The following is a 25,197-nucleotide window of genomic DNA, read 5'->3' as shown; positions in this document are numbered from 1 at the left end:
TCAACACTGCTTAGAATACTGAAGTAAAATGTGTATATATAGAGATAAGAATACCATTTGTCTCTGTTACAAGATACATATCAATTCCTTTTTATAGGCTTTCCTTTTTAGATAGATTCGTGTAACTTCACATACATGTTTAACCTTACATACTCTCCCATGCATATTTAGGGAGACCAGTTGCATATTACCATATATTATATACATGTAATACGATACCAATTGACGTACATATATAAACTATGCCATGCAACATAGGAAGAACGTGATTGGTTAAATTTCATTGTATCAATTAATCTGTAGCCGCCTGTATTGTATAGTATAACTATCTTACTTTAAATGCAACTGCTTTTGGATTATTATACATCACTTATCCCTTATCGTTTTTATTAAATTTAACTTTGAATACTAGTTATTAGTACTCGCAAAAAATTTTCAGATTTTAGGTTAGGATTTGTTTGTGTGCAATTTTACTTGTCTACACTTACCATTCAGTTTTTATGAAAGTTTGTATTTGTTAAGAATATCTTTTTCACTAATACAATGTTATCTTGCAAAGCACACGGTTGTCTTTCAAATGAAAATACGAAAATCGACGGTAAAGATATTTTACTGTTTTGTTTTCCTCAAGAAACTGAGTGAGTATTTGTTATTTGATTGTTTATAATTGCTCTATGCTTGTGATGCATAACATTTATGTTCGTTATTTGATATTTTCAGTCGAAGGAATGAATGGTTTAAGAACTGTAAATTGAATGAAAATACTGAAAGTGATAAGATGCTCTACCTCTGTGAGTTGCACTTTGATAAAACATGCTTTACTGATTCAATGGAATTAATTTCTAATGCTGTCCCAACTATTTTTACCAAATTAGATGGTAAGTATAGCTGTAGCAAGATTCTTTAATTTGATTCAGTATTAGTATTCTTAAAAATATTTCTGTTATAGAAGGCCAAAGAAAACGTAAAGCCGAAGATGAACCCAGGTGCAGATTGCCTACAATTCCATCAATAAAGCAGAAGAAATTGGATAGCGATTCTCATAGCCCAGTGACTCCGCCACAAAGTCCTTGTAATCAATTAGAAAATGTAAATAATTTTATTATTTTCTTGTTTTATTTGCTGTGCTTAATATTTTATTAAAGAACTATGGTGTTTTAGAATGATAAAATGAATGGAGAAGAGAAAATGGACATATGTTCTGATCATGAGATATCAGATGATATGAGAAATGAATCTGTTGATATTAAACCAGAATTGTATCAGAAAGTGGCAATAGAAAAGAAGCTGTATCGTTTAACGATACAAATAGATAAAATATATGGGAAGCCATGTCCAAGATCAAAAAAACTCAGAATGCTGGCACAGCTAACAAAGGGAAGCCAACAATTCTCAGAGAATATGTATAATATTAATCAAGGAAATCAGTCTCTAGAAAAAGTTAGGAAAAAAGAAATTTGTAAAGAAGGTGGATGTAAATTGAAAAAGTCAATTTATGATTCAAAGCCAGCATTTCAATGTGAATACTGTGATAAATATTACGTAATGAAACAAAGTGATGACCAAGTGGAGAGAAATATTTGTACCATATGTCATCAAACTTTTTCATCTTCACAATCTCTATATCTTCATACTAAAACTCATTTCGTATGTGATGTGTGCCAAACTGAATGTAGCTCACAAGTGACTTATGATAAGCATATAAGATTACATGTCAGTACCGATCCATTGCATCCATATAAGTGTCATCAGTGTACAGAAACGTTTGAACTTAAGGAAGATGTGAGGCAACATTATCTAATCGTTCATCCTACTATACAATTACAAAACACAATTTTGCAAGTGACTGCACCATCTTTGACACAGCAAATATCTCAACGAGAACATCGTTGTATTAGTTGTAACATTACTTTTAGAAATGAACAAGCCTACAGGTAGCATCTGTGATTATAAATGTATATCAATAAAACACTATAATATCTAACGTGGATTCTAATGTGGGAATATTTTTATAGGAATCATATAAATTCCCATAAAAAGAAAGAGGGACTAAGGTGCAATATTGGTGATAGTACCAACAATGTATTTCCAGTACCTAATCCGTTAACTGGTAGCCAAATAGGTATTCTTCGAGCTGTAAAATTCAGTTGTAGAGTATGTTCGATGGAATTTGATAACGTCGGTGAAGTTGATAAACATACTAGAACTCATTTGGAAAAAGATAGTGAGGAAGAGCACAAGTGTAATATCTGTAAAAAACTATTTAAAACGAGCATACAACTCAACGAACATTTAAAGTACCACCTGTCCCGTGCACATTCTTGTCCCGTATGTTCCAAAACTTTTATTAACAGAACTACCTTAAAAATACATTTAAAAACGCACGGTGAATCGTAAGTTGTATTTAATTTATGAAATTGCGCGAATCTAATTTAATTTCGGTTTCCGGTTGTGTTAGAGATCGAATATCATCGGTTTCGTGTATTTTGATGTTTACGGTGATATGATATCGGTAAGGTTCCTATACGTGGAAACCTTTGTATAACATGTACAAAGTTGTTTTATCTAATAGACTTTTGTAGCCAATGATGAGGCAGAGAAAAGATATTAAGTATGTTTATAAAAGGATTATTAAATTCTTCAGTAGCAATTCCCGCTTCTCTTTTTTCCAAATAATCAATTGGGTTTTATTTCAGTGTCCGTAACATAAACGTAGCTATAACACGGCGACCGCTTTTTTTAAAAAAGAATGTACAATATACGAACGTCCTAGAAGGAAAAGCGGATTTAATACCAAGATCAAATTCCATCACTGTAACAAGAAAAGAAGAAAAAATGTTTCATCGTGAACACGAAGCGGGATTGTACAATTTAGCGACGAGTGTCGAAGACGAACATTACTCTTGACGTCAATGTGTCTTGAAATCACTGCAAAGTTTGGCCGAAGAATGAAAATAATAGCAAGCGGATTTCTTTGAAGCGTTCCGTTGTGCTCGAGGCCGACGGAATGAGGCGCGTAGACTGATCTTGATTCCTGATCTTTCCAAAAGGAACATTCAACAATCATTGGCAACGACGGTGCAATGGCGGAGGAGGAAGAGAGAGAAGGAAACGAGGGCAAACGAGCCGATCTTGAAAGGGAGCCGACTATCCATGGCGGAACAATCGGCTCGATGTTCACGGTCATCCTGTCAACGGGAACCACTTCAAACGTAGCCGGCCTCAATGTGTTTATTTGGCTAACGTCAAATTTACTCGTGGAAAAAGGAAAGCTGCTTGTACCCTAGCCAACACCTTGCTACCTCTGTTCGTAAGCTGCCGCTGTTTTCTTCGCGTCCCGAGCAAAATCGGATCGTTTTGTCGCGCTCGGTCATCGGCACTTGGGCGTGGCTCGTGTTCCCCTATTGTCAACCTTTGACTTTTCTCGAGTCAAGTACTTTCTGTTAGCTAGTTCCCGGTAACGTAGATCGCGTCTCTACTTACGTCAAGGAAGTGGCGAGAGAAATTGTTTTCGACATAGTGAGTATTGAGTTTGAATTGCAAGGTTTTGTTTGTTATTCCGTATACATTAGTGGTAATATGTTTTTGAAAGCGAGGCCTATTTTATATGACTATCTTGTTCTATAATTATCGGAGTTTTCTTACATATCAGTCGAGTCGTAAAAGAAATAAAATAAAATAAGACAGGAAGATTTGTAATTGACAAAAGAAACAGTTTGAAATTGTATATATTTGAATTACTGATAGAAAAGAGAGTGCCGATGTATTTTAATTCGTATTAAAAGATAGAGATATATGTATGTCCACGTATTTAGTAACGCTTTGTCATTGGCATAATGTGGGATGACAGCCGACCAGGTATCATCGAAATAAAGAAAAACACTCTATAAATTCGCCATGGTTTTCCACGGTAGCTAAACAGTAAATCCTGCCTGTATGTATTTCTACCTAGAGGTTCCGTGAAAATTAGGGACGTGGAAGGTTGTCGCGTAACGAATTGCGTGATTTCCCGTGGACGACTAAAGAATTTTATATAGAGAAGGGGCACGAAGTACTTTTTAATCTCTTACTGTCCAAAATATATCGAACGTTGCTTTTGTTAATTATTAGAAGCAAGTTTATGTAGAGGAACTATAGAATATGAGAAAATTAATGTAAAATAAAGAAATCCTCAGATACTCTAACATGTGTATGGAATGAATTAATCTTTGACATCTATTATTATCAAATAAATAGTAAAAGTAAACAAAAGTAACAAAGTAAAATATACGAAGTTTTATTTAACCTATCTGCAAAATTTAAAAATTCAAAGGTGCAAAATTTAAAGATTGGAAGATTGTCGAAGAATCAAAAATTTAAAAACTGAAATTGAAAAATTCTCATTTCCAGAAATTATATTAAATCCTGCGCTATATTCCAAGTACAATAATTTCAATTGTACAGTCCAAATGATTATGCACATGCGTATATTTTGTAAATACTTAATTTCCGAGGCTACCCGCAAATTTTCCGCTACTCCTATCGCGAAATTTTAAAATCATCGACACGATGATCGATTCGTCGCGTATTTTCACGCGGTTCTATTTTCGCAAAGGCGTCAAAGAAGAAACTTTGAAAAGAGACGTCCCGGTGTTAAATTTGCACGCCACGTTTCGTCAACTATTCTTGGGCAAAGGGTTGCTCGGCCGTCAAACATGCTAATTCAAAGTCATGTCGTGGCGACTGGTATTCACAGTTGGAACGATGTTTCCCGATTGTTCAATGGACGTCGTTTATGCGGCATCAAAGTGCCGACATCGCGATGCAGCTGCGTCCACGCTTTTCTTGGTATCACTTTTAACAATCGCGATGAGTTTTCTTTCGTAATTGATCATTTTTCCATACTGTTGTATCTTTTTTAATTCTCTTTCTGGAACTGAAAAAACGAAGGTATAAGAAATTATTGAAATCGATGATTTATATTATTGATCAGATGAATTTCAAGATGTATTGTTCAATATTAGCATCTATAAGGTCTACGTTTAATAGCCTGAACAAAGAAACTCCTTTAATTTTAATATCGTTTATTTTGATACCAATAATTGTAAGATATTCTTCTCATACACATATAAATTTATGAATTTTCAATTTAATATTAAATTCTAAATTTTGTTATATCCATCCTGTTACAATTTCTCATTACTTTTTATAATAGGAATATTAATTGTATCGAGTCCAATTGCTTTTGAATTAATTCCAACATTTTAATATCAAATTATGTAATGATAAACTATGTACATAGATTATGTAATGACTCGCAATGATAAACTATAAAACAGAGAGAAAGAATAATAAGAGAAGCGATATTCTACAAGTATTTACAAGGTAGAAACCGCAGGACGTGTAAGGACGCGCGTTTTTACGGCAGAAAACTACGAAAGACGTCGCACCATGGATATAATATGAACGAAGGAGGAGAAAAATCGACGAAGAGAACAAAAATGAAAAGAAGAGACAGGATGACGGAAACACTCTCTCTGTGAGTTGCGGGCACGGGCCATCTGGCAGAACGATCTTTTATAGGATCTATCTATCCCGTGTTCTCTCTTCAATGAAGGAATCACTCGCGTGGAAGTTCCTGGCCCTTTTGATTAATGGTTGACGAGATAAACTGCGATCAAAGAGGATCGACAGAGGCTTGGCAACTTTGCGGATATTCTTTGTTTGATTCTGTTGCGGGAAAAGTCGAGGCGTTGACCTATTGAAAGTCGAATCCCTGCCATTGCGATGACCGCAATGTATGCAAGGTTTACTGTTGCGGCGCTTCGGCTATTCTCGAATTCGCGTCTTACGAAATTTGCTGCGGTATCCTATAAAGCTATAAACAATGCTATAAACAAAACGTTATGAACGTGCTTTTTCATTACACGCTTGAGCAATACGGAACCGTTATCAATATATTATAACATTGGTCGCTCGGAAAGTTCGTTCCGATTTTTAAGGAACTTTATAAAATAAGAAACTTTGCTTAGTCTACACTCTGAAGAATTATTTTCAAGCGTGTCACGCTAAGAGACGTTACTAGAAGTATCTTTAAAACTATGCTCGTTCACTTTTGATAAAATATTAGGCTCGTTAAATGTTGCTCGGAAAGTTCGTTCCGAGTTTCAAGGAATTTACTCGACATGAAAAATCATATTGAAAAGTTTTTCACCGAAAAACCTGACAGGTTCTGCAAGGGTGAAATATTCAAGTTACACGAAAGACGGAGAAAAGTTGTGGAACAAAATGGTACCTACATATGGAGATGTAAATCGAAACGAACTTTTCGAGCGGCCTTTCGAATCTTTTCCAATCGCTGTAAAAATACGCGACAATTCAGGCCATACGCTTATCCTCAGAGGCTGAGTTAAGATTGCGCGGCTTGAAATTCGAACGTTCGTAACCTTATGGTCGTATAACAAAGAATTTGATTGCGATAAGAGAGATTCGGTAGAAGGCTCGGTTGATCAAATTCACACGGCAAGTCGATGGCAAGTCGAACGGCGTGACGCGTTACGTCGTGCGCAATCCTGGGCTCGCTATACGCTCGGATGACCTTCACGAGGGTTGAAGTCGTGGCAAACCCCATAATAGCCCTCGAACGGGTCCCACCCTCCCTGGTGAACAGAAAAGCTTCGAAAGTGTGCACAACCGCACAGTCGCCGCCCCTTGCATGGCGGCTCGAAATTTGATTATGCCCCTTCCACGTGGATGAATCCAACAGGATTCATCGTTGGTAGTACCCGTCTATGATTTATACCGCATCTCTCTCCCATTCTTCCCTTCTTCTTTCTTTTTCTATTTCCCCTTACCGCAACGACAAGTTTTCTTTGTCGTTGCTCGGTGAAAGAGCACGTGCGTTTTACGCGACTGAAAATCATTGTTTCGATTATTAAACAATTTCATTTTAGCTATGCAGGTTACGGAGAACGAAGGTAATCGGGCAATTTACAGCAGGACGATCCTTTTGGTTTTATTCGTGTCATTACATCGCATGGACATGAGATCATGTTAGCGTGGAAAATTGGAACGTGAAACTTGCAAGTTGGAAGAATCGATCGAAGATCGGCGTATAAAGATTCGAGTAGTCGAAACGTTAAATTAACTTTGTGTAAAGAGAAACGCGTGTAGGTAAGATCGTGATCGATACTTTCCAAGTTCTTCAGTTTCAAATCTTGAACGTTTCGCGTTATGTGCGTGTGATTTCTTTTTCTTCAAGCTATATCGTCCACTTATTTTTACAAAGTTTTTGTACATCACTTTTGTAGGTATTCATTGATCTAAAATAGTTCTGAGGGTACGCGTCTAGCATGATCTAGAATAAAAAGGTGTAGATGATCGATGGTCATCGTAGCTAGTCAGAAATTTAGTTTCATATTGTTCGAGGACAATCGGAGGATAATCGGTCAAGTTTAATCGCCCACGTGTGATCCACGTCTATCGTTCCACCTCGAAAACATGTTTGTTTTTTTGCGCAGAGATCGCAGTTTCGAAAAATTGGGATAAAATTCTATACCGATCGATCGGTCATATGCTTGTGACAGCGGTACAAGAAGATCCGACGAGGCACGCGGCCTGATGCAATGTTTTTTCTGTTTATCGAGCGATTGACTTTTTTCATTTACTCGCAAAACTTCCATAAAAAATTTATTAGGTCAAGTCAGAAAGATATTCGTGAGCGTATTAAAACGAAGATCCTCCAAAGTTCAAGCGTAACTTCTACAAACTCGAAGTTGAGCGATCTTACAACGAAGTAAGAAAGTAAATTAATCAAGATTTCAGATTCATCGATACTTTTATGAGTTTCATGTTGATCAAATCGTGTTTCAGGTAATTTGAATTTCTATAATGTGTACTAGAAAGTTTCTAACTTGAAAATCGTTGAAAATCAAATTCGAACAGACGTTCACCGGTGATAAAAACAGCTTCCATGCCGCGAGCTGTTCATTTACCGCTAACACATTCGAAACATGGTGACATTCGAACAAGGGAACAATAACCAGTAAGGGAACTACTTGTTAGATATTACGAGCAAAAGGACAAAGCTTGCTTACCCGTCTTAAAATTTCTGGATTGTTTAACTGTCAACATCTCCTTAGTTATCGACAACTGTAACCTGCGCCAATTATAATGCGAACTTCTCGGGAACGAGGAAACTGAGATATTCAGTCATAAAACTCCCTTCTCATGTATGTTTCAGCTATTGAAATAAAATATTTCTATTGACTATCGTTATATTTATTATCGTTACTATCGTCGTTGCAAAAGCTATTTTATTATTACTTTAAGTTCGTCGAGTTTATCATCAGCTAGTTTGCTATTGCGATCACTTTGAAAGCTTCGAATGGCGTGTACCTAAAATGCGTTGCAAAATGTAAGGGAAGACGAGTATACTCGTCGAACTCGGATTATGTGCGACTGCTATAACACAGAATTAAGTCGTAACGAAATAACTAAAATGACGATAAAACATAAAATGACAATAAAATATTGCCATTTATTCCGGTTAAGCGATAAATAAACGTTCCTATACTTTCGAACGTTCTTCTAAGAAATTTAAATTCGACAAAAGCGGTTATAGAAATGTACGTATACGTATCTGTTGAGGATAGGAAGAAAGTTGTTATTGCCAAGCGAATTTGTTTGCGCGGGTAGCGCGATCAGGCGATGCAGATTGATCAGCGAAAATCGGATCGAAACGGAAACGAAGAACAAATTTTTCGATGAAATGGCTTGAAGGCTTTTCCGCTTGGTTACGAGTCGTTGTTATGACGTTGAGGTTGTAAAGTAAGACGGATCGAGGGATTCTTAGAGAATTCTCGTTCAATCGGCCGATCCATCAAAATCGCGACAGAACGTTCACGTTTTCTTAGCGAAAAAGGCCTGGGTAAATATTGCCAGTCGCTTTTCCGGTATTTCTTTGAGCGTATTCTTGCAAGCAATATCAAGAGCATTTCCGAAATAATCCTTTTTAGAATTTCTCAGCTTCGAAGAACTCTCAGCGAACTTTGCGTAGCTTTTATTTGGCATATTTCCTGTCGTTAGCGTCTTCTTTGATTGCTTTCTTAATATTCAACGAAAAATTGAATTTTCGCTACAAGTCAGCTATCTGTAAGTCCGCCAGGTAGATATAATTAGCAAAATACAGTTAAAATCGGTAAGTTGCTGAACGAACTTTCACGGATTTCATTCCTTTTTCGATGTTTTTAAAACATTCACAGCGTTTTCAATAGCTATTCTAATCATTGTTCTAATCGTACTAATGTCTCCGGATTATCGTATTACCTTTGAATGTTTCGCTATTTTTGTAACGACTAAACTCTTGACACTATGCTGCTATTAAAAATTTCAGATGACAGATCCTCTTACTGAAACAGTGTTTAATATTTTCGTTAAATCAATCTCTTTCTCCCTCAACTAGCTATTATTCGTTGTATCCATTCGCAACTATTCTAAGTCTTATCTAAACGATCGAAACGATCTCGCTTTCGTCCTATATGTAAACATCTGTCTTTTTATTATTATTATTTAATTCGATCCTATTCGTGACGGTAATAATATCGTTACCGATTATTCGTTAACGAAAATAATAAACGTACCGTAATACTAATCGTAATTTCCTTTTGTTCTTTAATCATCGGCTATTCCCTTAATTGTTTTGTGTACTTTATCATCGCGCACCCCGTAAGCGATTTTTGAAACTGAACTCCTAACGTAGTTAACCAATTAAATCCTCTCTGATCGTCTACAGATATTTATCATAGAAATTCTTCTAAATGCTACCTGATTAGCAATGGAAAAATTTCTCATATTCGTTTTATAAATCGACAACGAATTAACGATCTTTGCATTTGCTCAACGCTCTTCCTCGACGAAGAAAATTCCCTTCGCCGTTTTGAATTTCCTTACACACGTACATTTCCTCTCGCCGACTTGAATCTTTCAAAAACCGTGCTCGTTTTTTTCTTCGATTTACCTATATGTCGATCTATATAACGACGTCGTATTTACGCAATCCAAAATATCACGTACTTGACGTTATAAAGATCGTGTCGTGGAATCGGTAGCGAAACGGTCGCGGAAAATCCCTGAAGTCGGTTTTGTACAGGAGTATCGTTTCGAACAGAAGGACAAACTTGCTGCAAGTGTAACAGAGATAGATAAAGCATATCGGAGGGAAAATAGACGGCAACCTATGTATGGCCTGTGGCCCGTTCTCGCGAAGGGTAGCTTAACTTGGAGTGTTACAATAAATCAAAGACGCACTTTTGCGCAGCTCCACCCTCGTAACTTTTGCAGAATACCATCCCATAGAGAACACGACTATCCCATAGCAGAGCCGACTGTCCTGTTTCATTGTGTCTAAAGTACCTTCTCGCCGGTTCCATTTCATCGGACGTATAAACAATTTATCGTTGCTTCCTGTCACGCGTCCACGGCACTCGGATTCGATATCGAACGTTGAGTGAAACAATTCGAAGAGAATTATCATGCGAGATGTTATAATAAGCCTTTGACGTTTCTAGATTTTCTAATTGCGGTGTTTAACGCGAGGTATCGTAGCTTCCATGTGCCCGAATTTCCAATTTTTTAAAGTTTAATTGCTTCAAAGTGCCACCCTTCAAATTTTTCACACGTTTCAAATTTTTTTCAGAGTTTAGATCTCTTCTGCGTTTTAGACTTTCAAAGAATCGGAATTTCAGAGCTTCGGAGTCTCGCGATCCTTCGTAGTTTCGAATATACAAAATTTTATTGCGATGATCTTGATCTAATCCTTTCATCGGTTTACTTTTGTTTATGGATGTCAGAGTTTATGACTTTGGACGTAATTTGAAGTGACAATTTTGTATGAAAGTATCTTTTGCGGATTTTCTATTTGAACGTTTTACTAACGTACTTCTGGTCTGGGGTATTGCAGTTGAAATGATTGCGATAAACTTGCTAATTTTAGCTATGATTCTTTTGTTTGGAATGTATTTTTATGTTTGGTTATTCGTGTATGCTTATTTTCGTTTTATTTATTAGATGTCGTACTTCTATGAGGTAGTGGTGAAGGGTTAGACAATGATATTTCGTTCAACTAACTTAACTATGTCTAATTTATTTTATGATTTACTTTAGTATATATTATACTATTTAGACAACCAAAAATTTGTCTAGATGACATTTTCGTCAAGCATATATGTTTTTATTATACATAAGGACTACAACAATTGTTCAATTTTACGTTCTAATACATTTTACATATGTCCTTCTCATGTATCTTATTCATAAAAATTATTAATTATTTCTATTTACTTCGATTCGATTTTCCTAAAGTCGCAGTCAAATATTAAAAAAGTATGTAGCAGTCTTTCTTTTACATCATATTATCATGAAAAGATTGTCATGTTTCTTGTACTCTACAATTATTCATCGATAGGCGATAGGTATCGTCAAAAGAAATTTCTGCAAATGAATTGCAACAAATTTCTTTTGCATTCGATAAAATATGAAATTTTTCTTTCGAAATTTCGATAAATATACAATTTTAATATAATCCTCTCGATTGAATATTGTAAAGTCACATACGTTAATTTCAATCAACAATCATGATAGATCAAAAACAAAGCAGTCCGCGACGAAATACATGACATATCTAAAACTAAAGGTATAAGGCACAAAGGTAAAGATAGGCGTCGAGCATGCAGAGCTGCGAATCGACAATGCAATTCCTGTTGATTCGCCGAACTCGATTTCTCTTTCTTTCTCTATCTCCTCGTCCTTTCGATCGGTTGATTTTGTCAAAAGGGCAAGAGTCCGTGGCCGTGGCGACCGATTAATTTCCGACAAAAGGGGCTGCGTATCTCATAGCCCTCGATCGGCCCCTCTAAAGCCTACCTTCGCCCTTAGTGGAGAAGCGTGTGTCCCTTTCTCCCTCACCCTCGTGAGCGGGGCAAGTTACCTTTTATAATGAAACCATCCAATCCGGAGTGGAGGGTGGGCACACGACGTTGCTATATTACCGTGGGGTGAACGCTGTCAGATCTAACAGTCGTCCTTGGGATATCGTGCTTCGAAAGTGCAAGTTGCAAGAAGTTCATGGATAAATATTGACGATTTCTCCAGTGATGAAACTTGAGCATCGTCCAGGCGTTACGTAAAGTCACATACCATCGAAGAAGCATTGTTACTGCGGAGATCGAAGAACTTTTCATCGAAGGCCACTTTTAAATTCTCCAACATGTGCGACGAATTCAGCGCAAGATTGTTTCGGCCCTGGAGCAACTTAGATACGCGGGACTACTCGAAACAGATCGAGGTACCAGTCGGTCATGATGATGGCCGTGATATCGTCGTTGCTTGTGAAGGAAAAGAAGAAAAAGGGTGTTACAACATCTTTATGATCCGTGGTAAAGCGATCGAAGCCAGTTCCTCGGAAATCGCAGTTTCTTCTCTTCATTTGCCTGAAAACTCTGGTGGCTCTGGACCCAGTGAAGAACAACTGACATCAAAGGTTGTTCATCCGCTAAACGATAATTCGTTGCGCACAGCGGATCATCTAACGTCTCCGGTTCATCACATAGTAGATCCTGTTTTCCATCCGATGTACAGCTGGAATTCGTTCCGCAAATTTAATTTACCGCACTCAACTTCGTTCGATGCTGTGATGATGAGTGCGCGGTTACCGCCTCAGATGGGAATAGCCTATCCACCTTGGATAGATATTAGAAAAACGCAGTTTCTCAGCGCGTTTCAACCTCCGTACGATGTTCGAGGCAATCTCAATGCAGAGACTATGGACCGTACCGTCCAGATCTTGCAGCGACAGGCGAAGGAACCGAGGAAATTGCGTTCCAAAAGGTTTAGATGCGAACACTGTAACGTCGCGTTTAGCAATAACGGACAGCTCAAGGGACACATCAGAATACATACCGGTAAGCTTCTTAATATATTTATACACCCGGAAATTTCATAATATATTTACCTACCGGTTATCTATAAATAGTCTGATATCCCGTCGTTTAAGGATAGGATAAACTTCTAGGTCGCTTCTTAAGTAAACTTTAATCGAAGTGTGGTGGTTGTTTTTGCGATTAGAGGATACACTTTAGTCCTAGAAACTTTTAAACTGTCGAATTTTTGCACTCTCGAGCTTTCGATATTTCAGTGTTTCAAAACGTCGAAGTACATTAATCTTTCGATGTTTTGGAGTTTCAAAGTCTTAGATCGTTAAATCGTGCAACGTATCGAAACTTTAGTCTCGAAATTTATGAATTTTCATATATCTAAATTTCCATATTTTCAAATATATTCGGATATGGAAATAATTCAAATTTCCAAACGTTCGAGTATCGAAATCGTTCAGGTTCCAAATATTTATGATCTAAGTATTCAAACTTTCAAACGCGAGTCATCGTGTTTCTCTTTTTCCCTATAATCCTCTTTTAAATTCTTCCAATTTTTGACATCGTATAAAAACAATTTCTAAAAGAAAATATTTTCTAATTGCAGGAGAAAGGCCATTTAAGTGTGATGTTGAAAATTGTGGTAAAGCATTTACGAGAAACGAGGAGCTAACAAGACACAAGAGGATTCATACCGGACTTCGACCGCACGCCTGTCTCGTTTGCGGAAAAAGTTTCGGAAGAAAGGATCATCTGAAGAAACACATGAGGACACATGAAAATCGAGATTATAGATTGTCGGCGGCTACATTGGGAATGTTTACACCGGGCCACATACTGTCGTCTCAAGGACTTCTATTTCCACATTACAATTTTCCAACATGACATATTTATTCCTAACGACTACTTTAATTATTATAAAGCATAAATACAATGTATATAATGTATAGATGTTATACGGATATTGAATAATGGTTGTTATCTTGATAGAATGATTCTTGGTCTTTTTCAAGAATCATTTATCAAGTTTGTTTTATAAATCGTACTATATTTTTTATACAATATCCTTTATAACACCTTAGCGAATCTATGCTGCTAGTCGAATGTACATACATTATGAATTTGTAAGAGAGTTTATAAAAGAGCTTATAATTATTTATACATATATTTATGACGAATAAATTGTTATCTGTTTCTTTAATTGATAATTTTCAATTTTATTCTTGTCAAATTTACACGTTCCTTAATCGATTCAACTTATAACGTACTGAGTCGGCATACGTAACGTTTAACAAACGGTAAAGAGATTTCTAATCGAGTTCTCGATTTTCGATAATTTTAGACAAAATTTATAAACTATTTTTCCTGTTTTAGTATTTGTTGGTAAATTATTAAGTCTCTCTAAAACTTCATGGTTTCCAGTTTTACCTAGAATTCGTATAAATCTATTATAATTACGCGTGTAGAATATTCTATCACTGTGTTATTGCGTTTTATGATATCGATATCAATGATAGTCCAGTCATTATGATTGCCAATTTTCAAATCAAAATAGGAGACTGTAACGAACGACGATTTTCGTTCTTATGCTAAAACCAAATTCTTGTTTACGTATCACTCGCCTCTCGGAGCAACTTGAATTGTTATTTACTCCCATTAAAATCTCTGAAGAATTTTACTCCCTCTTACTATGCATCCAAATATAAAAGACAATTAACAAACAAATTCTATATGACACAGTGATTTTTAATAAATAAAATGGCCAAGCAATCTCAGAGCTTACAGTGAAAATACAAACGTAGATGAAGGATTAAGGGCCAATATCTATTCGCAAATAAGTATTTACAAATAAATTTAAAAGTAAGCGTTTAATAAATACGAAACGTTAAGGATCAAAGGCGTCGAGTATCGACACCACCATTTTCTCGACAATTAAATTTAAGATGGCTGCACGAAAATCCAGTTCGAAGGGTAGAAAAATCTCATTCGTGTTATAGGGTGACTGGCGAAGAAGGGCTGGTACAAGGGAGAACGAGGGTTGCTCCCTTTTGCTTTCCGGAAGGGTCGGTTACCGCGTGTAAGTCTATCCCTGCCCTTCTTCCGTTTTTTTTTTTGTTCACCATCGTTTTCGTTGCAATACGTTCTTACGCGACAGTTCGTGGCCGCATACGTAAATGTTTCGGTCGATTGTGGGGTGAGCAACCGCGAAGGGTAGTTGGCCAGATTGTGGCGAAGAAAAAAAACTCGAATTCAATTAGTTTCCCCTCCGAGGAGATTATTGCGCGGCTATTAGATTACGTCTACGGCGAAATCGTTGATCGTTTAGCGAATCGTGGGGCAAAGAAAATTTTATACGCGACGCTATATTTCAGAAATTATATCTACATCGACGTTAAGGAACACCTGAAGTACGTTAATCTGCACTGTTGCTACGAATCGTACTGCGTATTGTCAAAAAATTCCAATAGAATTCTTTCCTACGTAACGATATTGTTGTTTTAATGTACACTTTCGTCGTAAATTTATATCGCATTGTAACGTTATATAGTTGGCGCAACCTCAAGACTCGTTATAACAAAGAATTTGCACGAAAATTTAATTTACGTGAGATGAAAAAATCCAGTCAGCTTAGGACTGCGCTTTTATACGAGAACATGCGGATTTCTGGTTGTGTGTCGGGTAGCAGCATCCCCGCTGAGACGTGTCTTCGAGCTCGTCGACACCTACCTACTCATTTACTGAAATACGACAACATAGGTTCTTAATTTTTTTCACCTTGTATAAATCAGTCTTTTATTTATTTACTGTTCCTTCTTCTTCGGTATCCGTTACACATAAATATTCACAATGATACGAAATGCGTTTCTGCTTCTATAAATAGTTCGTTCGTAGCCACGAATTTTGCTGCCTGGAGAGACGAGGTCTTGATTTTATGGTGTTGAGCGTTTGGTTGAACGTAAGCCAGATTACCTGTAATCCGATTTTATGGTCCTTAATCTCGGATTACCACAGAACCTGTGATGCTTCTATTGTAACGTCAGAATTTCGGAAGGCGTGTCTTCAACGTCATTTGTAGATACTTGACTCCAAAACAAGCCCTAAATAAGCCCAAAATGAATTTATTTCACAATGCTGATTGAAACTCGAGCTTTTCTTTGCTTCCTTCTAATGTTTATATTTACATTTTTCATATCCGAATATCGTAATAAATTAATCGTATGATTAATAATCTGCGACAAGAATTCATCGTTTAATTTATACTTCAACTATGACGACAGGATATCCTCCTACATTACTACCTAAAAAGTAAAGATAAGATATTTTCTTTTAACATGGTCTGAAGAAATAACACAATTTGCGCGTATGTTGGGACGAAGAAACGATTTGATCTCGATTTCTGGCAAATGCTATTACTCAACAACATCGGGAACGCTATTCAAAAGTTTGTATTCTTTACTCGACACCCCATGGATATGAGATACGATTATCGAAAGAAGACCGAGGGAACAGGAAGAACACCCGGTGCGAAGACACCATTGATTCCGTTTCGACGACTCGCGAACGGAGCAACACTTGCTCACGTTTCACGTGCAATTCGTTTCAGTTTTCCATTGAAAACTAATTGCAAGTACAACGATCAAAGACACTTACTACTTTTTCTTCTCGTTGCCTAATTTAATTTTTTCATGCCATAATCTCTGAATTATTTCCTTAAAAAATATTCAACGATATCGAAACGTGGCTCGATTCGGCAACGATAATCCGAACGATGTAATAAAGTTAAAACGATATTTTCTAATAAGAAATGCTCCTGACTCTCTCACTTCTTGCTTGCAGATTTTTAAAAATTATCAACTGCCAAATTTTCTCAGTTTCAGCGATTCCTTCGCAGTCCAAGAAGCATTCGATCTTTACCGTCATTCGTATTCGCTCGATTCATAGCCACTGACGTGCATCTCGCTCCCCGGGTGGTCCTGTATATCGGAATGTTTACCCAAGTCATTGTTACGTCTCTGACACTCGATGCGTTCCTTTTCCCGTTTAAGAATCGTTTAGCCCCTAATAGACGTCGAGGTCCGGCGCTTTCAGGTGGCCATCGACGACTACCCCCGTGCTCTATACAGTGCACGACTCCTGGGGCGCGTTGACTCGCTGATATATGGATCGTTCGCGATCACAGAGATCACGCACGACGGATATCGGATCGTTTGGTTGGCCGTTTTCAAAGAGGAACGTTAGCGAGGCCGTTGTAGAAGAATATTTCGTGAAAAATAAGAAAAGAAGAGACGTACAGAGTCAACGGTTGCAGCTTATATATTTTAGTTAATTGCGATTTATTTTCTCTGCGCCATTTTATTTATTTTAATCTATTTGGTATTTTAATCTGTTTTATTCTATCTATCTGTCGTAAACGGTTGAGAATGGCCTCAGGTAAATTCACTTCTTCTTTTTCCTCTTCCTCGAAATACTCATCTTCGTATCTGTTTTCTCCGTGGGAGTCTTCTCCACAGGTTTCATTAACTTCATCTCGTACTCCGCTCTCTTCTCTATCGACCAAGGTCTCGGTGTCTTAAACTCCAAATCGATATTAAACGTCCTGTCACCGTTGTTACTCTTCTTCTTCACTTTGAATATAAATATATTTGGATTTTCCGCCTTAGCGGTCTTGTCGGTAGTTTCTTCCTGATCGCACGCTTTTTCGGTCACCTTCTCGTCGGATTTCTTCGCTCGTGGATACAGAGTAACCGTTCTGCTTCCTGCAGCCGGAGGTTGATCAATTTCGTCGGTGACCATCCCAACAGGCCGAGACTCCTCGACACAATCGCACGGAGGATCGTATTGTTGTTTCACCTCCTCTTTCTGAGTTCTAATCACCAATCTATTATCATTGATAGTAACTTCCATCTCCTTGTAAGGCAATCCCCTCTCCGCGATCTCTGAACGAAGCTTACAAGGTCTTTCAAATTCTTTGGAATCAGACGGCATCGTGGGACAACACGGTGGAGGTTTTTCGATTTTCGATTCAGAAGTAACGGGTCTCAACGAACGCTTGCTGCAACACATACTCTCGGGACAATCTGCAGGACTTTTATGCTTGGCCACTCTTCTTCCAACAGCGGAGGATTCGCAACAGGGTGAACACGGTAGCTTCTTATCTGACGGGGGACATCCACATTTGTAAGTCGCCAGCATCATATTTCACAATTCGTATAATTCGTGCTTGTTGCAAGAAGATAGAGAAGGAAGAGGAAAAAGAAGAAGGTTAGAACACAGGGTTTACATGGGGGAGAGTTAATTCACGAGTTTGGTTAATGAGAACGGAGGATGGATGGATCGGTCGAATATTATGAACGTGTCCGATTTCTCCAATGTCTTGAACTAGTTGCAATAAAAATCGATTTTTTAGTCCATTTTAATCTGTCAGAACATTTATTAACCCCATCCTTCTCAAAAATACCTATAAAAAGTAACTAATATCAAAATTACAAATTACAAGTGTCAGATATTTATGCCTTAAAATAGATCTTCCGGTTTGCCGAGTTACTTAGCCTGTCGTTATTAAATTTGTTTATCGAAATCAGAGATGTATGCCTGCCCACCTATGCCTGCTGTACCCTGCCCACCGGAATGTCCACCCTCGAAACCGAAATACGATCCTTCTGCAAGATATTACCGAGAAATCGGGACTGCGGTGATTGGAAATCATTTGATAATTCGTATGGAAAGAGAAAAGGGAAAATCGAAGAAGTTGAAAGGTTGGGATCCTCCGTGCGATTGCGACGTGATAGAAATACAGAGGCCGACGAGCACCCAAGGGCCGAAAATATTGAAGGGGACTGACAACAATCGGATCCTGTTCCGTGTCGAGTCGAAGAACGCTGCTGCGAAAATAGACGAGGAAGATACCAAGCCTCAAGCCATTTCTTACGAGGTACAAAGGTTACATAGCAAATATTAAATATAAAATTGAAATATAGAATTAAACACTCGGTTATTAGTTTTGTATACGATGAACTGAAAAATATTGATTATACGTATATCGTGTATGATCTTTCTACAAAGGTTTGAATTGAAAGAAACAGATAAATTGTTACTTTGCGTACGAGTGAATTATCGTATCATTTGGAATACGTGATAGGTAACAAAATACTATTGGCTATAATATTCAAGGTACTTGTATAATTATGTACGAATTTAAGACCGATTTTTGCACAAGTATAAAGAATGTAAACAAGTATAAAGTACAAATGTAAAACAATGTAACAAGTATAAAGATGTAAAATCGAAGAATAGATAGAAATATAGTATAACAAACGCTAATGTCACGCAGGTTGGCCAATGTAGGGGAGGTCCAAACACGAATAATCAGTGCAGGACGTTCACTATTTACCCCGTTCTCGATGGTTCCGATGCCCAGGAAGTCCATACGGATCGCGTGACCGAAGGAAACGAGAACGTGTTCATGTTAAAAGTGAAAAAGAAGGGTATTTCCGTTGATGAACCGAGAAGAAACGTAGAACTCGAGTTGAGAACGCCTAAACCACCGACACCACCGGCACCACCTCCGGAAGAACCGATACTGAAATATCAACAACCGACCCGAAACGTTGATTTTACGCAAAACCAACATGATACAGCGAAGACGATGTCAAAAACAAAATTAAGAAAAATTAAAAAACGGGGGAAGATGGGAAAAAAATAATTTAGAATCTGTAAGAAACGTTTCATCGTTTGAAAAAATTCAAAGCACGTAGAGAAGTAAATAAAGGCCACGCTGTTTCGCATAGTAAAATACATTTAAGGAGAAAACAATTTTAAAGAATTAAAAAAGCTCGTCCTCTTCCTCGTAAAGATCTAAGAGAAGTTTTCTCCAGAATCATAAAAATCATTGTTACATCGCCAAAATTTAAAAAGTGAGACAACTTCTAAAATATCATCGAACATCTAGAAGCCACAGAAAGTCGCCTTGGAATTATTGAAAATACTACTAACAATTTTACTACCTAAAAAGCCTCGGTATTAGCATTGTCAACACTTACCGAGTCATTGTTACAACGAACTCGCAGGTACATCGTCATTCTACGTATTTACGCCGAGACTACCGAACGATTTCTGAATGAACTTGCAGACAGGATTCCTCAATGAAGTTCGCAAAAATGTAAGAACAGGTCTGTGATGCGTAAAAGTGTGCGAGTCAGCGTGCCTCCTTCCTCGTTCATCTATAGCAGAAGCATCTGTAGAAAATTGTTTCGTTACGGCCGGATGAATCGTCCTCGATGCTCCGCTTTCCCGAAGAGGTCCTTGGATCGTCAACGAGGAATGGTCAATGAGGACGATCGATGATGCGACGCCTCTCCTGGGACCTTATTGTGAACCATTCGAATTAACGTTGGGATGATCCTTGTAATTGCCTCTAACGCCTTCCTTCCTTTTGTAATTGTTACTTCACAACGATCGTTGCGAATGACAACGGGTATTCTGCGTAGCGTAGCATTGACAAGTTTCTCAGAGGAATATAGGATGGTATTTTTTAATAATTCTTGTGATTGCACGCTGTGATAACGGGAAATTTCGGTGAATCGGATAGCTTGACATTTTTAGAATATTATTGTAATTTGGAATTTCTTGATCATTTTTACGGAGGTCTTTGGTTTCTTGGTATCTGTGCCGAGCTAATAACGATGCATGTGCGTTAATTACATAAGAGTAACAATAATATCGAATTTTTGATAATCTTCTCGACGATCTGATGTTTGCAATTTTTCTATATTTCCAACGGCAGAAAAATTCTCAATTTCTACGAAATCTCAAACAAATAATAATTCTTTCGTTGAACAAGACTCGATAACGCGGAGAAAATTAAACGAAAAGGTATGGAGGAATAAGAAAGAAAAGCGTGGCGTGTCCATAATCGCGATCGTCGTGGCAGTTTATAAAACTGTCGTTCTATCCGTGTGGTCGGCTAGTCTAACAAAAGTTCTGGTCAATAAATTAGACGAACAACGAGAAGGACGTGCTCCCGATGTACGAAAAATAGCGTGACACGTATGATCGCGTCGGTAGGTGGAAGAGCGAACGTCTGTTCCAGTGGCAGTCTGTCGTAAAGAAAAGTCTGCGGTCACCGATGAATGGAACGACAAGTGGCCAAGATATTATACGTGGGACGAATCTCTTCAACGAATAGAAAGGAAACTTCTCGAGGGAGGGAATTTTAGGGTGAAAAAATAATTGGAAAGACTTCGGTAATAGAATGAAGAATTTTCGCACGGTTCCACGTAAGTTTAAGAATCTTTTGTAACATGTACAAACAAATCTTTAGACCTCCGAGATACTATATGGAATAATTTTTCTAACATTAAGAAGATAGTCTAATTGCACGAAAAACGATTGTTCTAATATTAGACAGTATTAAGAATTGTTCTAACATCGAAAGAAGATAGTAAGTAGTTCTCGAAAAAACGTTAAGAATTTTTAAGCTTGAGCAAACTGTGAATAGAGATCAATTAAAAGGCAAATCTTTTTCTTTATTTTATCAATTCGTCGCTCGATGTTTTAAATTAAAATTCCTCTATATCGTAGCAGCTATCTATGCTCAAAGAATCGACAGAAGATCCTTCAGTTACGCCCATAATCGTTCTTTGGGAACAACGTGGATCGTTTCATTTTTCATCGAATGGAATATCCTTCCCATGATATCCACGATGTTACGCTGAAATATCGTCTTCATTCGGTGTTCTTCATTGTCTGCGGGTCCCCGTATTTTTTTCTTAATTCTCTGACACTAGAAACGGGGCTCTGGTGGGCGGGTGGCTATTTCTGCTGCCTGGAAAAAGAGTGAATGGCGTCCAAGTCGAGGTCCATTCAGACGAGCACCTGACTCCCGACTTTTTCAATCGTGAGAATCGGTTCGAAGATTTTTCGGGGTCGATTCGACGTTATGATGAAAAAACGAGGGAAACCGAGAAGAATCCGTGGCTCTTCTGAGTTTAGGTGGAAAAGTGGTTGTGCTAAACTTCTAAAGAGTAACTTAGTAGAAGAAGATGTTCTTCAGGATGGTCGAAGATTTTGTGCATTTCACGGCGAAACTTGTACGCAGTTTATCAATTTTCAAATTTCAAATTTAGACTCTGATAGAGATTCTATAATTGTTAAAAATAATATACGAAGGGATTTTTTACAATTGCTTAAATTCGGCGAAAATATAAGAGAAAATGGCATTGTCCTTCTTGAAATATTAAAAGTCTTCCTAATAGAGACATAAAACGAGATTAGTTTCGAAGAATATTTCTATCGCAATCCTATTTTAATATTTCCGATACATTTTATTCCAACATGTGTGTGTTCCTGTAAAAATGAACAATTTTAAACGGTAAATCAGCCTTTGGTGATTCGCGCGAAGAGAATTAAACGAGAAAGTGCGGAGGAGTGAAAAATAAGAGTGGTGGAGACTTTACAATCGCGATCGTCGTGGAAGTTCATAAAAGTGTCGATCTCTCTGTGTGGTCTATCGGTCTAACAAAAGCTTTGGTCGATAAATTAGACGGGCTACGAGAAGAACGACGCTCTCGATGTACGGAAAATAGCGTGAAACGTACGATCACGGCGATGCAAAAGTATACGTCTTTTCCAGCGGGAATCGATGGCAAAGAAAGGTCTATGTGGTCACCGATGAATGGAACGACAAGTGACCAAGATATTATACGTAGGACGAATCGCTTCTACGGATAGAAAAGAATCTTCACGACTTCTTCTAGAAAACACGTCCGACGTCAAAGACTGGTAATATTTCATGGAATGTTATAATCGAGGATTTTCACACGGCTGGTCGTGCTGAAAAATAACAGCGTTCCTGGTATTATTAAAAAAAATATATATTTCTTCTTTTAATTCTCTCTCGTAATTTGTACGTAATTCGACGCATTTCCTTCGTTACTATACTCATTGTCGATCATCCACTATAATCTCTATTCCCACCTGATGATACAATTTCCCTTCAATTTTCTCTCAAACCTCCCCTATCGATATCTCCCTGCCACCCGTAAACTCCAATTCCTAATACGTTCGAGAATAAATAAATAATATATATGCAGGGCTCATAATAGACAGCTAAATGCACGCATGGCAGGTAGTGGAAAACGTGTGATTTCTCCTCGGGTGGTCCGCGCCTATTTCATTCGGAACCGCAACGAAAAGTCACCGACATCCAGTCATTCACGAAACGTAATATCATCATTATAGATCTCGTCGCACAGATGCGTCTCTACAGGGACGCATAGATTTCGTTTTTATATTGCGGTTACCGCGGCCATTGTGCTTGGTCTTGACGAAAGAAATGGCTGAAAGACCCCCACAGAGAAGAGGATCGCATCACTGCGGGGTTGGATCACTCGTTTGCTACCCCTGTCGACAGCTACTGTAATCTGTACACGCTTCCTGCGCGGATTTCTCACTTGGCTTCCCCTCTTCCGGGACCATTACCTATCCGGGACTATGCGAGATATGCAGCCAACGTGTACGAGAATCTGGGACAAATTGAGCTACTCCTCTTGGAACGAGTTTAACATAGTTCGTCAGAGAGACGGCTGGTTGTCCTGGGATGAATCTGGTGTGGTTATTGAGGTTGAGATTTTTGGACGGATGTCGAGATCTTTTCGAACAAGATATCGTCCAACTGTTGTTCAATAAGTTTTAATCGTAGGACGGAAGTTTGGAGCGGAATGGAATCGCAGGAAATTTGCTATGCTAAGGAAAAATTGATAGAAGTTAACTGGAAGTAAAGACACGGTCTACATTCGAAAGCTTCAGTTTCGACGATCTTACGCTATCGGTGCAAGAAATTTTCAAATTTCTAATTTAACAAAGATGAGAAAATTATTCTCATGGTATTAATGCGTGTCGAAGCTGAATCAAAAAGATGCTTGTTCATATCGTTACATCGAGTTAATCGTTCGTCATTTATTTTCGAAGCAAACAGAATCTGTAACTTCAGTGTCTTTCGATCGACGGCTGTTTCCAAATTCACGATTCGTCTCAATCATCATCGTCATTGGCGTTGTTAAAAATTCTCAAACTCGATTCCGAGTCCCTATCATGTTGGAACCACTGATCGTACTGACAGTATTAAATTGTTTCTTTATGTTCAGCTCCACTGTCACAACTTGCGCATTATGGTAAACAAAATATCATAAGCTTTTTCGCTTCTTGCTTCTCTCTTAATGCACGCGTGTTCGGCAGGTGGCAATATCGAACTCATCGTTGCTGTTTCAAGAAAGATCCCATGTCACAGAGCACCAAGTGGAATCCGTCCAAGTCGAAGAATAATCCGTCAAAGAACAACAATTCGTCAAAGAACAATAATTCGTCCAAAAACAGTAATCCGTCGAAAAAACCTGTACACTCGAAACAGGATAACCTTGTAAATTCAGTCAGTCGCAGCAAATCGAATTCAACGATGAACCGTGAGAATAAGAACAGGAAGAACTCGAAGCACAAATTGAAATCGAAGTATCTGTCGAGAAGCAAGACACCTAGCGACGAACGACTGTCGTCCATGTAAAGAATATTTGTTAGAATTCTGTTAGGGAAATTAGAAGCTTGAATTAGTAAGAAACTTTTCTGAGTCGGCTGTTCGAAATTTTATCAGGATTTCGCTAGAATTTCTTTCGTGATCTTAGAGATTTTAGAAACTTTACCAACTCTACTAAAATTAGTAAATTACGATTATTCCAAAATTATTAATCATAGATTTTATACCGTAAAAGACGAGAGACAAAAAGATACAATTGGTTACATTTCAGGGAAATGATAGGAAATTGGGAGCTCGAAGATAGAGCGAGAATGTCAGAAGCGTCGCAGACTACGAACGATCCAAAATCGGCGGTGGTGATGGAATATTCAACGGTACAAAAGATCGTCCAGATTTTAGACAATGACGCTGATCTTATTGCCACGAAAATGGCCATGAAAGATCTTAATGCTAAGCAAAACGCGGAAGAGAAGAAAGTACCGATTTCGAATCTGATGGAATCGCAATTTGACCATCAATCTATATCTGAATACACGCCTCAGGAACAGTATAATTGAATTTTGTAAAATAAATCTAGCAGATTTCTCATATATTATTATCAGTTTACATTCTGTTATAATCACGAGCATATGGACGGTATTTATAAATTATTTGAAACATTTCCTATTAACTATCTTATATATTTGGAATAAATATTTGATCTTAACGAGATTTTTATTTTTACTTTATCGTAACGAGACATTTTAACAAATCCTATCGACG

General features: G+C 37.7%; 5 protein-coding genes across 8 annotated transcripts; 4 read left to right on the top strand and 1 right to left on the bottom strand.

The window, feature by feature from the left end:
• The first annotated feature begins 233 nt into the window (after nt 1-233).
• Nucleotides 234-4,180, top strand: LOC117210242 (PR domain zinc finger protein 5). Of its 4 annotated transcripts, none has more exons than XM_033453079.1 (6): nt 236-638; nt 721-878; nt 950-1,089; nt 1,162-1,934; nt 2,016-2,328; nt 2,697-4,180. In XM_033453079.1, exons 1-6 carry the CDS (start codon nt 544-546, stop codon nt 2,703-2,705), a joined length of 1,488 nt encoding a protein of 495 aa, XP_033308970.1. In that variant the 5' UTR covers nt 236-543; the 3' UTR covers nt 2,706-4,180. The 4 variants fall into 4 exon arrangements, 3 of the variants coding, with proteins under 3 accessions (XP_033308961.1, XP_033308970.1, XP_033308950.1); XR_004488074.1 differs by having other exon boundaries at nt 237-638; nt 2,016-2,611; XM_033453070.1 differs by having other exon boundaries at nt 234-638; nt 953-1,089; nt 2,016-4,180.
• A 7,541-nt stretch (nt 4,181-11,721) lies between these two features.
• Nucleotides 11,722-14,109, top strand: LOC117210260 (zinc finger protein 2-like). Its single transcript, XM_033453091.1, has 2 exons — nt 11,722-12,938; nt 13,516-14,109. The coding sequence occupies exons 1-2, from the start codon at nt 12,245-12,247 to the stop codon at nt 13,791-13,793; spliced, it is 972 nt and encodes a 323-aa protein (XP_033308982.1). The 5' UTR covers nt 11,722-12,244; the 3' UTR covers nt 13,794-14,109.
• Nucleotides 14,110-16,988: 2,879 nt separating this feature from the next.
• LOC117209900 lies at nt 16,989-18,124 on the bottom strand. Its single transcript, XM_033452361.1, has one exon. The coding sequence runs from the start codon at nt 18,102-18,104 to the stop codon at nt 17,346-17,348; it is 759 nt and encodes a 252-aa protein (XP_033308252.1). The 5' UTR covers nt 18,105-18,124; the 3' UTR covers nt 16,989-17,345.
• A 327-nt stretch (nt 18,125-18,451) lies between these two features.
• Nucleotides 18,452-19,627, top strand: LOC117209907. The gene is made up of 2 exons (XM_033452371.1): nt 18,452-18,840; nt 19,240-19,627. The coding sequence occupies exons 1-2, from the start codon at nt 18,493-18,495 to the stop codon at nt 19,609-19,611; spliced, it is 720 nt and encodes a 239-aa protein (XP_033308262.1). The 5' UTR covers nt 18,452-18,492; the 3' UTR covers nt 19,612-19,627.
• A 4,110-nt stretch (nt 19,628-23,737) lies between these two features.
• Nucleotides 23,738-25,026, top strand: LOC117210082 (BEACH domain-containing protein lvsF-like). The gene is made up of 3 exons (XM_033452730.1): nt 23,738-24,079; nt 24,144-24,461; nt 24,707-25,026. The coding sequence occupies exons 1-3, from the start codon at nt 24,000-24,002 to the stop codon at nt 24,990-24,992; spliced, it is 684 nt and encodes a 227-aa protein (XP_033308621.1). The 5' UTR covers nt 23,738-23,999; the 3' UTR covers nt 24,993-25,026.
• Nucleotides 25,027-25,197: the final 171 nt, after the last annotated feature.

The sequence above is a fragment of the Bombus bifarius genome, unplaced genomic scaffold, assembly GCF_011952205.1.
Source record: "Bombus bifarius isolate JDL3187 unplaced genomic scaffold, Bbif_JDL3187 scf7180000007968, whole genome shotgun sequence".
Taxonomy (NCBI): Eukaryota; Metazoa; Arthropoda; class Insecta; order Hymenoptera; family Apidae; genus Bombus; species Bombus bifarius.
Note: the sequence above shows the minus strand (reverse complement) of the source record. Positions and strands in the feature narration are given on the sequence as shown.

What these genes read in the sequence shown, in the direction of transcription:
- LOC117210242 (XM_033453059.1), top strand. Translation starts at nt 544, where the DNA reads ATGTTATCTTGCAAAGCACACGGTTGTCTTTCAAATGAAAATACGAAA. An exon ending in TATTTTTACCAAATTAGATG is followed by an intron (nt 879 to 949) that starts GTAAGTATAGCT and finishes TTTCTGTTATAG; the next exon opens with AAGGCCAAAGAAAACGTAAA. An exon ending in AGAAATGAACAAGCCTACAG is followed by an intron (nt 1,935 to 2,015) that starts GTAGCATCTGTG and finishes ATATTTTTATAG; the next exon opens with GAATCATATAAATTCCCATA.
- LOC117210260 (XM_033453091.1), top strand. Translation starts at nt 12,245, where the DNA reads ATGTGCGACGAATTCAGCGCAAGATTGTTTCGGCCCTGGAGCAACTTA. An exon ending in ACACATCAGAATACATACCG is followed by an intron (nt 12,939 to 13,515) that starts GTAAGCTTCTTA and finishes TTCTAATTGCAG; the next exon opens with GAGAAAGGCCATTTAAGTGT.
- LOC117209900 (XM_033452361.1), bottom strand. Translation starts at nt 18,104, where the DNA reads ATGATGCTGGCGACTTACAAATGTGGATGTCCCCCGTCAGATAAGAAG.
- LOC117209907 (XM_033452371.1), top strand. Translation starts at nt 18,493, where the DNA reads ATGTATGCCTGCCCACCTATGCCTGCTGTACCCTGCCCACCGGAATGT. An exon ending in CTCAAGCCATTTCTTACGAG is followed by an intron (nt 18,841 to 19,239) that starts GTACAAAGGTTA and finishes AATGTCACGCAG; the next exon opens with GTTGGCCAATGTAGGGGAGG.
- LOC117210082 (XM_033452730.1), top strand. Translation starts at nt 24,000, where the DNA reads ATGTTGGAACCACTGATCGTACTGACAGTATTAAATTGTTTCTTTATG. An exon ending in GTCACAACTTGCGCATTATG is followed by an intron (nt 24,080 to 24,143) that starts GTAAACAAAATA and finishes CGTGTTCGGCAG; the next exon opens with GTGGCAATATCGAACTCATC. An exon ending in GACGAACGACTGTCGTCCAT is followed by an intron (nt 24,462 to 24,706) that starts GTAAAGAATATT and finishes GTTACATTTCAG; the next exon opens with GGAAATGATAGGAAATTGGG.